We start from the raw sequence: 12886 nt of genomic DNA, 5'->3' as shown, positions 1-12886 counted from the left end.
TCTGTGTGTTTGTTTCCTTGCAGACGAGAAAAGGGGGAGCGCACATTTCCGGGAAGGCGTGTCCTTTTCAAAAATGCAAGAGGCGTTGCTTTGTTGCCGGCCGTTTTCGCCGGTGTGTTAAACACACTTTAGAAAGGAGTGTCCCCAGACTATCAGAAGGCGGAGATGTCTGATTGTCTACCTCAGTCCACTTAAGATGATGTGGACAACTGTTATTGGCTGATAGACATTAAATCAAGTCGGGATGTGCAGTTGGACGTAGTCAGATTACAGTAATCATAGATCTAGACATCCTAGAAAAGTCATGTTCTTTGGAATGGTCCGCGGATCTGAATAGGCCAGGTTTCAAACAGCAAACTGAACTATTTACCCCACAACTGAGTGGAGGTAGTGGATCAGAAAATGCTCATATGATAAATTTTTTGATCAAAACCATTGGCCATTACCTTTGTTTTTTTGTTTTGTTTTCCATTTGGGTACATGGACCTGTGGAACAAGTTCTCCACCCAAAATGGTTGTGATGCCTTTGAGCAAGGCAAAGAGAAGAAGACTGTGCTTGTGAAGATGTGGCAGCTCAAACTGAGCAGTAAATAAAATGTCCTTAAAATTATTTATTTATTTATTTTCCTGATAATCTGTCATATTTCCATTTCTTCCCCAATCCCCCTTTCACTTAAAAAAAAAGCACTCTCCAATATTGCACCTTCTTATCAGCTTTCACTCCTCATTACACTGTTCTCCCATCCACACAGAACTGGTGTTTGGGTGCTGGGCCAACGCACTGCTTTCAGTGAAATTTGCTACATATTTTACAGCAGGCAGCCCCAGGCCATAAATCATCTTCTGGCAGTCTAGATGTATGAGTGTACTCACACACTATGATGCTGCTTGTGTGTATTTGTTGTTGCTCACAACCACAGATCCAAAGGTCAGACCTCTCAGAAGCTGTATGCTTTTAGCAGCGCCATCAACGAGCATTTGGAGTATTTCCAGTCATCGCATTCAAAGAAGGCTCAAAAAGAGTGTCACTCATCAAGTCTGGAATAGTGACTGTATTCATATTAGAAAAATGAGTTGACACTTTTAATTATCGCTACTGCATTTCATAATTACAGCCTAATTAGAGAGAGAGGGGATAAAGTCTGAGGCAGCATTTGCCTGTTAGATATTTTACTGACACTGAGAGATGGCTGGGAACTATAGGGACTGACTCTCTGCAGCCAATTCAACACATTCAGCTGTCAATTTCAAGATCATTCCAGATGAATTATATTGCCATGGCCCATCAGTAGTGACAAGTCTGGGTCAGATTCTGTAGCTGCAACCACACCAGCGCTACCATGGTGTCCCTGGCACACACTGGACGCAACGGGCTGCAGCTCGTCAACAGATGACCATGCAAAGTTATTCCTACTTTTACTTTTCCTCCACCTATGAATTCACTTAAAATCATGTGTGGACACCCCCTAATTAAATTTGATTTCTCACCTGAAGAGCTGATATCCAGAGCTATGACTCACCAGGCAATATATTTTGGGCCATTGTCTTTTTAATGACAGGATTGTGGGTTGTTTAGCTCAGGATATTTTTTGACCACGATAACAAGTCTCTCCTGATGCATTCTTTGTCACACACGAGACAGCAACAGAGTTCTCGTTGTATCCATGGTGAGCAGAGGAGTCAAGCTGCCATAGGAGCAGAGAAAAAGAGCTGCTACGGGTGCTGGTGTGTACAAGCAGAAAGTGAGTGGGGGAAGTTAATTAATTCCAGGGGCAGTGAGGCTGGAAATAGGACAGTGGTGGTATGTGTGGCGTGTCCAGGAGCGCTGATGTGTGTCTTGCCACCGCCGGTGCGGGGTGTATTTTTTGACGTGTGACATTCGCTACCTGCATGTTTTGGCCTTATAAATCTTGTAGTGAAATAATCCCATATTGTAGAGGGGTGGGTCTGTAATCAAAGAATCTCATGACATGACAGAGTAACAGTTACTTCTGAGCAAGGCACTGGACCATTGGTTAAAGACAATGATTAACTTCGCTCTACATTTCGTTGTGATGCGCAATGTCCATCCCTCCATTTTCCTGCATGGGATATATATGTGATTGCTCCCACCTACCCTGGGTCTGCCCCAGGTTTTCCTCCAAGTTCAACGTGCTGGGAATACCTTCACAGGGAGTTATCCAACAAGCATCCGGATAAGATGCCTGCACCACCTCAACTGACTCTTAAGTTCCCTCCGGATGTGCGAGCTCCTCACCCTTTCTCTAATGCATAATTCATACTTCAGTGGCTGTACACCTATGCGATCTGTGCAGGCTGGTACAGGCACCTTTTCACAAGCGCCAGGCATCTATAGTACTGTGGTGGATTGTGTGTAGCATATAATTTTACACAAAAACTGTCCATAAATCCCACCTCATGGCTCTGATGTCAAATTTAACTTCTGGGACCTCTGCAGTGCCTGGCACATAGTCACATTTTTTAGGAGGCGCCCAGTGCTTCTTTGCTGCTCTCTGTGAGCCCTGAAAATCATCTCAATGGTTCGGTGGAAGCTCTGCGCAAGTTCCTCTGCAGAAGTATAAATTAAGTTTAAGGCTGACTGCAGATACCTTGGCAAGGAAACCAAGTTCAGCTGATTCTATCAGTTATCTCATTGTTAAACCCATAGCTCATGGCCAAAGGTGATGGTTGGGTGGATTGACCAGTAAATCTAGAGCTTCACCTTCAGACCAGTGTCCGTATTACAATGGATGCAGCCATGCAGCACCAAATCAATGAATCATTATACAATGGTTCATATGATATCTCACAAAAATGCACATACAGCGAGAATGGCATCGTCACATTATGTATTTAATTTGAGTTATGTAGGTCAGGTTTAGGAAAGTAAAGTTACATAGGTTAGGTTAAGGAAAAGAAACATGGCAACAGCATACCTTAAAATGTATCAAAGTTGGTGGTTTGTGCACTGTAAAATGTAATTGTACATCTTACTTAAAAAAAAAAGTGACCTTAACTCATTCCAGCTCACTCTGTTGACTACCCTCACTTAAACTTAGTAAAGACAACTTTCTACTGAGGCAAGTAATCAAACTCATCAGCTGCAAGTAACCTGTACTTAGAGGTATGAGTGAGCAAGAAGCATCTGCATAACCAGCAGAAACTTGGCATCATTTGGCAGCTCTCGTTGAACACACATGCGCAGTTGCCCACTGACGACGTGCTTTGAATGAAGCGCTAAACCGTCAACAACAAGGCGGTTGCTGCAGGTAGTGTCACAGTAAGTTTCACTGGTTTTCTGTGCAGCAAACTTATAGTCGTTATCTTTGCCATATAATTTATCCGTAAGTCCAGGTTTGAAGGTTAACTTTATGTTTAATGATTTAGCCATGCCTGGGTTACGTTACTCGATGTAAAACTCTGTAAGGATATAACATTTGGGGATAACTGGAGTTTCAGCAAACACAGCGTGCTTATTAACGGTTGAAAAAGCAACTGTGCTGATCTTTTAGGGACACTCTTCAACTCGGCAAGCATGTAATTCATTCCTCAGCTCTTAAAGTGTAACTGTTGCCAAAATGCAACCTCGGGTTATTTTGTGAATGAACACGAGTCAAACCTTTGTGTAAAAGCATAATTACGACCAAAAAGCCACTTTTCACCGTAGAGTCACTGTAGTTTCGTTTCTGGGTCAATAAGGTCTTTGAACAACTCACGTTAGCAGTAGCAGTCCTGCCAGTCGAGATGCGTCTCGACTGGCAGGACTGCTACTGCTTTTTAGCAAACTTTATGTACACAAACGATGTTCTCAATGCTCGTGTTCATGTGTAGAGACCCTGGTGATGCTACAAGCAAAGTTTCATGTTGTGTCGAGTCTTCTTAGTGTTTTAAAAATAGCGATTTTGATGCTACCGAAAAGTTGCCCCGTGCACCTCCATTGTAAATGAGTTTGACCCAGAAACGAAACTACGGTGAATCTACGGTGAAAAGTGGCTTTTTCGTCGTAATTATACTTTTACACAAAGGTTTGACTCGTGTTCATTCACAAAATAAGCCAAGGTTGCATTTTGGCAACAGTTACACTTTAATTAAACAAAAAAAATGAGTTTGTCGTTGTCCATGGCCCCTTTCTTTAACATGGCGGGGATGTTTTAAGTTTACTGTTGTCCCTTTTTATACTGGTCGCATATGTAGCACGTATGTTTCACGCTTATCAACCAGTCAGTGACAGTAAAGTAATAACTACTAACTGAGAAGTCGCAGACACACTTACCACGCATGATGCACGTGAGAATATCCATAAATCCATCCGGGACAGGATGAAAGTGTCACTCTTTAGAAATTCAAGATCTCATCAGTCATCAATCCTCTTATTCGTCTGTTTGGAAACTTTTTCATTCAAAAAATAGTAATCCAGGCGAGTGTCATGCTTCAGCCAACTCTGTTTACCTGTGCACACAGCTGATAGCACACAGCTGATGGGATTGGCTACTGTTATCAGCTGTGGCCCACGTGACCTATCGTCATCCAAAATAGGAAGCAAAAGCATCATGGGAAATTGAGCCCAGAAAATGATATTCTGTACAGCCCTAATTTATGCCCTATATTCTGAAGACAGACACCCAGCTATGCATTGGAAGTGTAAGTACTGCTTGTTTTCTTCTGAAAAGAGGGCTCAACTATTCAAGCACTACCGCTTAAAACATGGAAGCTACACAAGAACTACTCCAATTCCATGCCTCCACACAGATTGTCTGTGTTCATTTAAGTCATTTAATGCCCTCAAAGTGCATTTAACAAGAAATCACTCCTATGAAGTACATGATGGGCAGACGAGTGGAGCTGATGAAATCCCTGTGATATTCAATTGTCCTCTTTGCACTTTTGAAGAACCCTGCACAGAACTCATTTTTTTTTCCCATTTGCGCCAACATCTTAAAAATAAGGAAACTGTGAAGTGTCCATATGAAAACTGCATTTTTGAGAGCAATGTCTACTCAACATTTAATGCTCATAAATGCAAAGACCATCGGCTTCCCAGTCAGAAGCGGTTGAAACCTGACATTGCCATGCGCAGCACACCTCCTGATTCAGATCCAGGCGTGTCACAAGATGTGCAAGAAGTTGAGGATTTTTCTAGTGATCCTACAGACCAAGACAAAATTGAGGCAGAAGCTCAAATCGAAAATTTGGATCATTTACAGCATCAACTTGAGCATAATTTAGCCTCACTCTTTCTTAAACTGCAGGCAGTCTTGCATTTATCTGACATGGCAGTACAGGAGGTAATTCAACAACTAAATCAGCTTGTTCTTCTCTCAGAGCCCCTTTTGCGTAATGCCATTCAGCAAATTCTCAATGAACATGGTGTCAGTGACGATTCAGTCGTGAGAAAGATTGTGAATGCTGTCAAAGAGAATAACTTGTTTTTGAAAATGACTGATGCTGGCCAGTCACTCTCCACAGCCAGTAAAAGAGCATCATATTTTCAGAGGGAATTTCCTACGGTCATGCCAGTTGAATACAAGCTCGAAAAAGACTTACAATCACTCTCTTATGTGCCAATTCTGAAAATGTTACAAAAACTATTAAACAGAGCTGATGTTCTAGATAAAATTCTAACACATGAGTGCACCGTTGATGGATACAACACTTACAGAGATGGCACTCACTATCGCGGGAATGATTTTTTTAAGACTGAGACCTTAAGGATTGTGCTTGGCCTTTACATTGATGAGTTTGAGATAGCCAATCCTCTGGGCACTTCCAAAAAGAAACACAAACTGTGTGGTATTTATTGGGTTCTTGCCAATCTTCCCTCAAAACATCGCTCTTGTCTTCACTCTATCCAGCTAGCAATATTATGCAAAGCAAGTGCAATCAAACAACATGGCTATGCAGCTGTCCTTCACCCATTTCTTCAAGACCTGGTCACTCTTGAAAAACACGGTGTCTATGTTGAGCAGTTAGGCGAGTGTGTGAAAGGAACTGTGCTCTATGTGTCAGCTGATAACCTAGGTGCTCATTCTTTTGCTGGTTTCCAGGAGAGTTTCACAGTGCAGCACCCCTGTCGATTTTGCATGGTAAAGAGGAGTGACATCCAGCAAAGAGAGGTCCGATCAGGAGCATTTGAGTGCAGAACCAGCCAGGATCATGACAGGCAGGTTTCTGAAGTTTTAGAGAATCCAAATATGTTGAAAGAGTATGGTGTGAAAGGTCCTTGTGTTTTAAGCGACAATTTGGAACATTTCCACACTGTCAGTGGGTTTCCACCTGACATAATGCATGACCTCTTGGAAGGTATCATCCCTGTTGAGATGTCTCTGTGCATTAATGACTTGATCTCCAAAAAGTACATCACCCTTGAGTCCTTGAACAAAGTCATCAAACATTTTCCTTACAAATTCACAGACAGAACTGATCAGCCTCAGATTATCCCTGCCACATTTGCCTCTAGAGGTACGATTGGCGGTAACGGCCACGAAAACTGGGCACTCACAAGACTTCTCCCACTCATGATTGGTTTTGATGTCCCAGAGAATGATCCAACATGGGAAATTTTAATGCTTTTGAAGGACATCTTAGAACTGTCAGCATCATTTAGACAAACAGAAGATTCTCTTGATTTCCTTGATGCAAAGATCTCAGAGCACAGAGGTTTACTTTTAACAGTATTTCCTCACTTCACATTGCGCCCAAAGCACCACTTTGTGGAACATTATCCACAGTTGATGAGGATGTATGGGCCACTCAGAGATATGTGGACAATGCGCTTTGAAGGAAAGCATAAATTCTTCAAACAAGTCATTCGCAACACAAAAAACTTCAAAAACGTCCCACAAACTCTGGCTGTCCGGCATCAAAGAATGATGGCATACCATGTGGACTCCTCCTCATTTTTCAAGCCATCCATCCAAATGGACAAGGTGTCACTTTCTTTGGTTTCATCTTTACCTGAGAATATTCAGAACTTGTTGAAACAGAGGTATGCATCTCAGAACACTGTCCTTGTAGCATCATCTGTGAGCGTTGATGGCATCAAATACAGTCCAGATATGATTGTGACTGCTGGTGCTTGTTCATGCCTACCTGATTTTAGGCAAATTCACAACATCCTTGTCATTAACAGTGATGTTTTGTTTCTGTGCAAACATATGACATCATGGTATAATGAGCATCTGCGTTCTTATGAGCTATGCAGTCATGCGTCATCAATGTCAGTCAACATGCTCTCTGATCTGAATGACCCGTTTCCTCTGGCAGCCTACAGAATCAGGGGCAGAACGTTTGTTACCCTTAGACACTATATTTTGTGCTGATTGTATGCTGAAGATTTTGATGTCAAGTGTCATGAAGGAACTTAACTGATTTTTTTATTGTATTTTTTTAAATCCTCTGTAGAATCACAACCAACAATGGAGATGAGGACTACACTAAGGATAATTGTCCATGACAATGACATCAGGAAAATTACACTCTCTGGGAAACCACACACACTTGACTCACTTGTTGAACAGCTTGAGGAGAAGCTGGGGCTTCAGTATAAATTCTCCCTCCAGTATGAAGATCCTGATTTCAATAATGCCCTCGTCAACCTCACTGACATTACTGACCTGCCCGACAAACCCACCCTAAAGATAATCGCTCTGGTTCCAACCCCCACACCAAGCACAGCCAGCACAGATGACACAGAGATCCTCTCTTTTTCCTCCCCTGAAAGTCGGTCATCTCTTACTCGGTCTCCATGGCCAGACACTTTTGAAATTCCTTATTTTCCTGTGGACATCGAGTACAGATTACGCCAGGGAAATCTTCTGTATATGAGAGACAAGACATATCTACAAGTACCCAGGGACATGAAGCACGAGATACTTGAAAAACTTGCTGAGGCAATTTACAGCTTCAAGGCATATCCCAGCGATCAAGAATTCAATGATGTTGCAACTGCACTGATTCAAAAACATCCATGCCTCATTGAACCAGGCTCTGCCAATGGATGTAACGGATGGAAAAATAGTATTAAGTTCAAAATGGGCAACTACCGGACCAAACTGCGTCGAGCTGGATGTACAGATGTGGCCGTAAACGAAAGGAAAAGAAAAGGCCAAGCTCCTCACACAAGCATCAAAAGACCCAAACGGTTTGAAATCCATTTTCTACCCAATTTCCCTGATGGTGAAGATGAGACCAGTATAGAGTCCAAACGAAAGGAACTTGTAGAGGAGATGAGGAAACGGCATCCAACTGCTGCTCTGATAACCAAAAACATGGACTCTACTTTTGCCTTGAGAAGACGAGAGTTGGTGAACTTGGAGCCTCCAGTGAAAGACACAATGGAAAGGTGGCCAGCACTCTTTACAGAGGGTCAGGTAATTTAAAACTCTTCCTGTCTTTTATGCATTAAGTTTTTTAGTTCTCATGTAATTCATTATTTGTCACATCTTTTATTAACTTACAGAATTAGCTTCAGCGTCCTGCTAGTGAAAAGTAGTCCTAAGATTTTAAAGATCCCCTCCAAACATGTTTTAAGGTGTATATAAAATCCCTACTTTGAATAATAATTTGTCAGTTTTTTCCTCAAATTTTATTCTTTTTTTATTTTTTATTATTATTTTATTATTTATTATTTTGATAAAATCCTTAAAATTATATCTACTCCTCATTGAAATCCCAATATTTTCTGCAGATGAATGTGAAAACCGCCTTTCATTGCCAAACTCTGCACAGTGAAGCTCAAACATTCAACTTTAGGAACAATAAGAAAAACATTTTTGAGTGGAGGGGGACTTCATGATCATTGTAAATCCTAGTTCCAAAGTGTCTCATCAAATATTAACAAAACACTTAATCACACTGGGCAGAAACAGCATTGCACTGGCCTCCAAAGATTAGATACAGATTTCTAGTGTTTTGTTATTCTTTAATGTAGGTCCAATATCACTATATCTTAAATATTAATTTGTCATACTTTTCCTTTAGATTCTGGCAGAGTTCTGTCGCTTGTCAAGCAAAAACCTGAATACAGAATTCTTCAAAGAACTTGACAAATACACTCCTCGCTTCTTTGAGATTTTCAAGAGCAAGGGGGGAAGTGTTGGCCAGAAACTTCAGAAGTATCTGCAACAAGTCAGACCAGAGGTAAGTTTCTCAGATACAAAGTAATTAATTTTTCACCATGTGGGGAACAAAATACGCAACCCCATTGTGTGTGCAGAGCTATTAATTGATTGTCCTTTAACACAGGAGTGATGTGTGTTTGACATGATTTTTCAGAGTACAGATATTACTGCGAAGCGAACGGCAGTCCTCCGTGGCCTTCCTGTGATCCTTGGAGATGAGAACACAGACTTCTTCAAGACATGCTTTGTAAGTCGTCTTTATTACTATTTTTTAATTCCACACCACAGGATGTCCACTCTATTTAATCCTGCTCCTTATGTTACTTTGATAGCTTTAGTTTTAGTTACTTTTCTTCCACTCAGCCTGAATCAGTGCTACTGTACTTCTTACGTGATGCACTGATGACCTATCCCCAATCAGAACACTTTTAGTGGTATCTGCTGTCTTTCAAAAGGATTCAGTCGCAGTTCCCTAGCGTCACCCCATGTGAAACCCAAATGTCTTCAAGAACAAAAAAAGTACAATTAATTTCACTTAGCTGATTTTAAGTACTTTCACTTAGCTGATTTTAAGTAGAGGGGTTCTACTGATATCTCTTATGACCGTATAAAGTGCAACACGTAGTTAAACACAAAAATGTTATGAACTTTCCCTTGCAACAACATCAACACTTATTTATCGCTGATGCTCTTGGGAAGTGCACTCGCTATACTGTCACAGGAGGCTGATGAGTGGACTGCCATAGGTGTGACAGCTGCAAACTGTAGGAGTTTCACATTCCTGTACTACACTGGAAGTTTACTCATCAGCCTCCTGTGGTAGTAGCGAGTACATTGCCCAGAAGCCGCAGTGATGAAGAAGTGTTACATTGTACTTTTAGTGGCTGTTTTGTGTTTTCTGCCATATAAATTCAAGGTGACATCTGATATGTAATTTTGGCGTTATTGCTGCTATTGTTGTTAGGACTGCGAAGACCCAGACATGTCTCACACCCCCATTGGGATCCTGACCATCATTCCTGAGGACAGACAGGCCTCCCCTGACTCACTCCACCTTGAGTCTTCAGGTACTGCAATCATTTTGGAAGGAAGAATTGTCATGGATGACCTTGGAAATCTTCCACATGCCATGTGCTTGCTCTTTGGACTTACTTACGCTCTGAATTTGGAGTACCCTCAACAACTGAAGTACACCTTTGACTTCATCCAAAGGGTGCTTCTCTCACTTGGACATAAATCCCTAAAACCAAAAATACAATCACTCAAAAATCTTCTGATGCAATGAGTGAACGTGTTCACGATGTGAATGTGACGTGACATGGGTCACGTTGATACCTTTACCCTTATTGGAAAAGTGATTTTCTTTTTTGTTTGATCCTTTTTTGTGGGAGGGAGCCTCATCACACTTTCAGACTACTAAATGGTTTTATGTTCATGAGGAGAAACATGAACACCTACTTTCCTTTTAGCTTTTCTTTTTCCTTTTGTGTTAATGCTGACATGATTGTGGTGATATTGATTACCAACATCAGGTTCTTTAGCCAGTTATCTCAGACTTGATATCTGTTGAAAGATATATCTGTTGACTTAGTATCTGTTGAAAGTCAATCTCTAGTGCAGTGCTAAACTCATCCACTAAGAATTTAAATCAGAAAGCTCTGAGCAGGTTTCAGCGGGAGCTGTCTTAAACATCAGGATTACAGTTGCACATTCAGTTGAAATAGTGATCTTATTTTGCAGTCATGCAATAGGTGGATTGGAAACAGAGTTGAGCTATATTTGCTGTTCACTTTATTGATGTTAGGATAAATGTTAGGCCCTGTAATTGACAATTGAGTTTATCTATAGTTTGTTTCACACCATAGTCAACAGAGATATTTAAGCAGGGATTCTCTAAGTTTTAATGACTGAGGGCCGTTTTAGGGACTCAATATTAGATTGAAGGCCGCCCTAGAAAAAAGTCACGTGTCACTTTTTTCTGAAAAAGTCTATGGAAAAGTTAGTCTTTATATTACATACAAAGTTTTTTAAAAAAAAAAAAGGTTAGTGTTTATATTACTTACAAAGTATGTAACCACACTTGAGAACCCCTGTATTTAAGGTAAACTTAAGTAGTTTTCAGCCTGGACCCTATTTCTCCATGTATTTGTGTTCAGAACAAAAAAAGTTTAATTATTAAACTTTGTTTTCCATTCAAACTGTTGTCTGTTGTCTCTTCGTTTCAATAACTTATCACTTTTGGTTCAGCTTACTTGAACATATCAAGGCAATCGGTTTCCTGATATTTTGCTAGTAATGTGAACGCTTAAACTTGTAAGGATAACTTATTTTTACGAGTACTGCTTAATTAACATAACTCACAAGTTTAAGTAGTCAAAATTGACATTTTATAGTCAACCTAACTAATGATTTTGACTTAACTATACTCAGGTTTACTGCCATTGTATGAGTTGTCTGAATTAATATTTTTATAGTTAACCTAATTAATGATTTTGAGTTAACTTCACTCAAGTTTACTGCCATTATCTGAGTTGTCTAAACACAGTTATTTNTATGAGTTGTCTGAATTAATATTTTTATAGTTAACCTAATTAATGATTTTGAGTTAACTTCACTCAAGTTTACTGCCATTATCTGAGTTGTCTAAACACAGTTATTTTCAGCTATAACACCTTAAAATGAATTAGCTACTTTACTTGGAGATTTTGAGGCAATCGGTTTCCTGACTTTTTTTAAGTAAAGTGAACCTATTACAATTTACAGTGTGTCACATGGTCCTGAACCCTAGTCTCTTGGGGAAAAGTCCTGTGTTTGTTTGACCCATTCACAACAACCTGCCTCCTTACACAGACTGGCTTTTTATACTACTACTACTTTACTCTCGTCAGCATATTGGCTCCATCTTACCCTAACTTGTGGAGAAGACCAACTACACGATACTGATCTCCTTCACTTGGTGTCCTTTGGGGTATTTTGCCATTTTGCCTATTGTTAAAACTTTCTTTGTGCAAAAGATTGTTATACAGTTAGACCCCTCCAGCATTTTCCATCCAATGCATGTTGGGGCTCCACATTTGTCTCCATCTCCTGAATCAACATCTGATCCATCTTAATTGGATAACCTCTCTGGACCTTCATCTTCTCATGGTGTTATTTTGGATATCAGATAATAAGTCAAACATATCAAGGACTAATCAGGCACAATTTTGCACCTGGGATATAAAATGCTAATTCAAGTGCAATTAACTACCTGACAGGAAATAAAACAAGGAGCGCTGCAAGTCCCAGGGAGCAAGACTATAATAATATAATTACATTACAAGACTTAATTTCTTTTACAGGATCATTCTGGCCAAGAAAACTGCTGCACATAGAACACAACTGTTACATATTCTATAATCCATACTTATAAAACCAAGAAAAAAAAGTTAATAAAGTCAGGGAACAATGCATATGAATAAGATCAGAATAATTATGCAAAATGAATTCAGTCTTCTGCTGATGTGTAGCCGAGAAATTCTCTCCTAACATTTACAAATGGAGCTTCCTGTCCGTGATGTTTTCACTATACGGCACATTTTACAAAAACAAGATGTACTTTAGCATAATGCAGCAAATTTCCACCATCCATCTCTTGCCACAATCTGACAGCTGACTTCTTTAGGGGAGGACCCTGGAGAAGTCATTACGACGGTAGCTGTCCACTTTGAGAGCAGCTTCTCTCCGACTCTATCTTTAACATTCATCAGGCATCACTGATGAAATTT

General features: G+C 40.3%; 1 protein-coding gene across 1 annotated transcript; it reads left to right on the top strand.

Annotated features, from left to right (window-relative positions):
* The first annotated feature begins 8218 nt into the window (after positions 1-8218).
* Positions 8219-11218, top strand: LOC126390625 (uncharacterized). The gene is made up of 4 exons (XM_050045016.1): positions 8219-8369; positions 8980-9138; positions 9274-9366; positions 10084-11218. The coding sequence occupies exons 1-4, from the start codon at positions 8226-8228 to the stop codon at positions 10402-10404; spliced, it is 717 nt and encodes a 238-aa protein (XP_049900973.1). The 5' UTR covers positions 8219-8225; the 3' UTR covers positions 10405-11218.
* Positions 11219-12886: the final 1668 nt, after the last annotated feature.

This window comes from Epinephelus moara, chromosome 5 (genome assembly GCF_006386435.1).
Source record: "Epinephelus moara isolate mb chromosome 5, YSFRI_EMoa_1.0, whole genome shotgun sequence".
Lineage (NCBI taxonomy): Eukaryota > Metazoa > Chordata > Actinopteri > Perciformes > Serranidae > Epinephelus > Epinephelus moara.
Note: the sequence above shows the minus strand (reverse complement) of the source record. Positions and strands in the feature narration are given on the sequence as shown.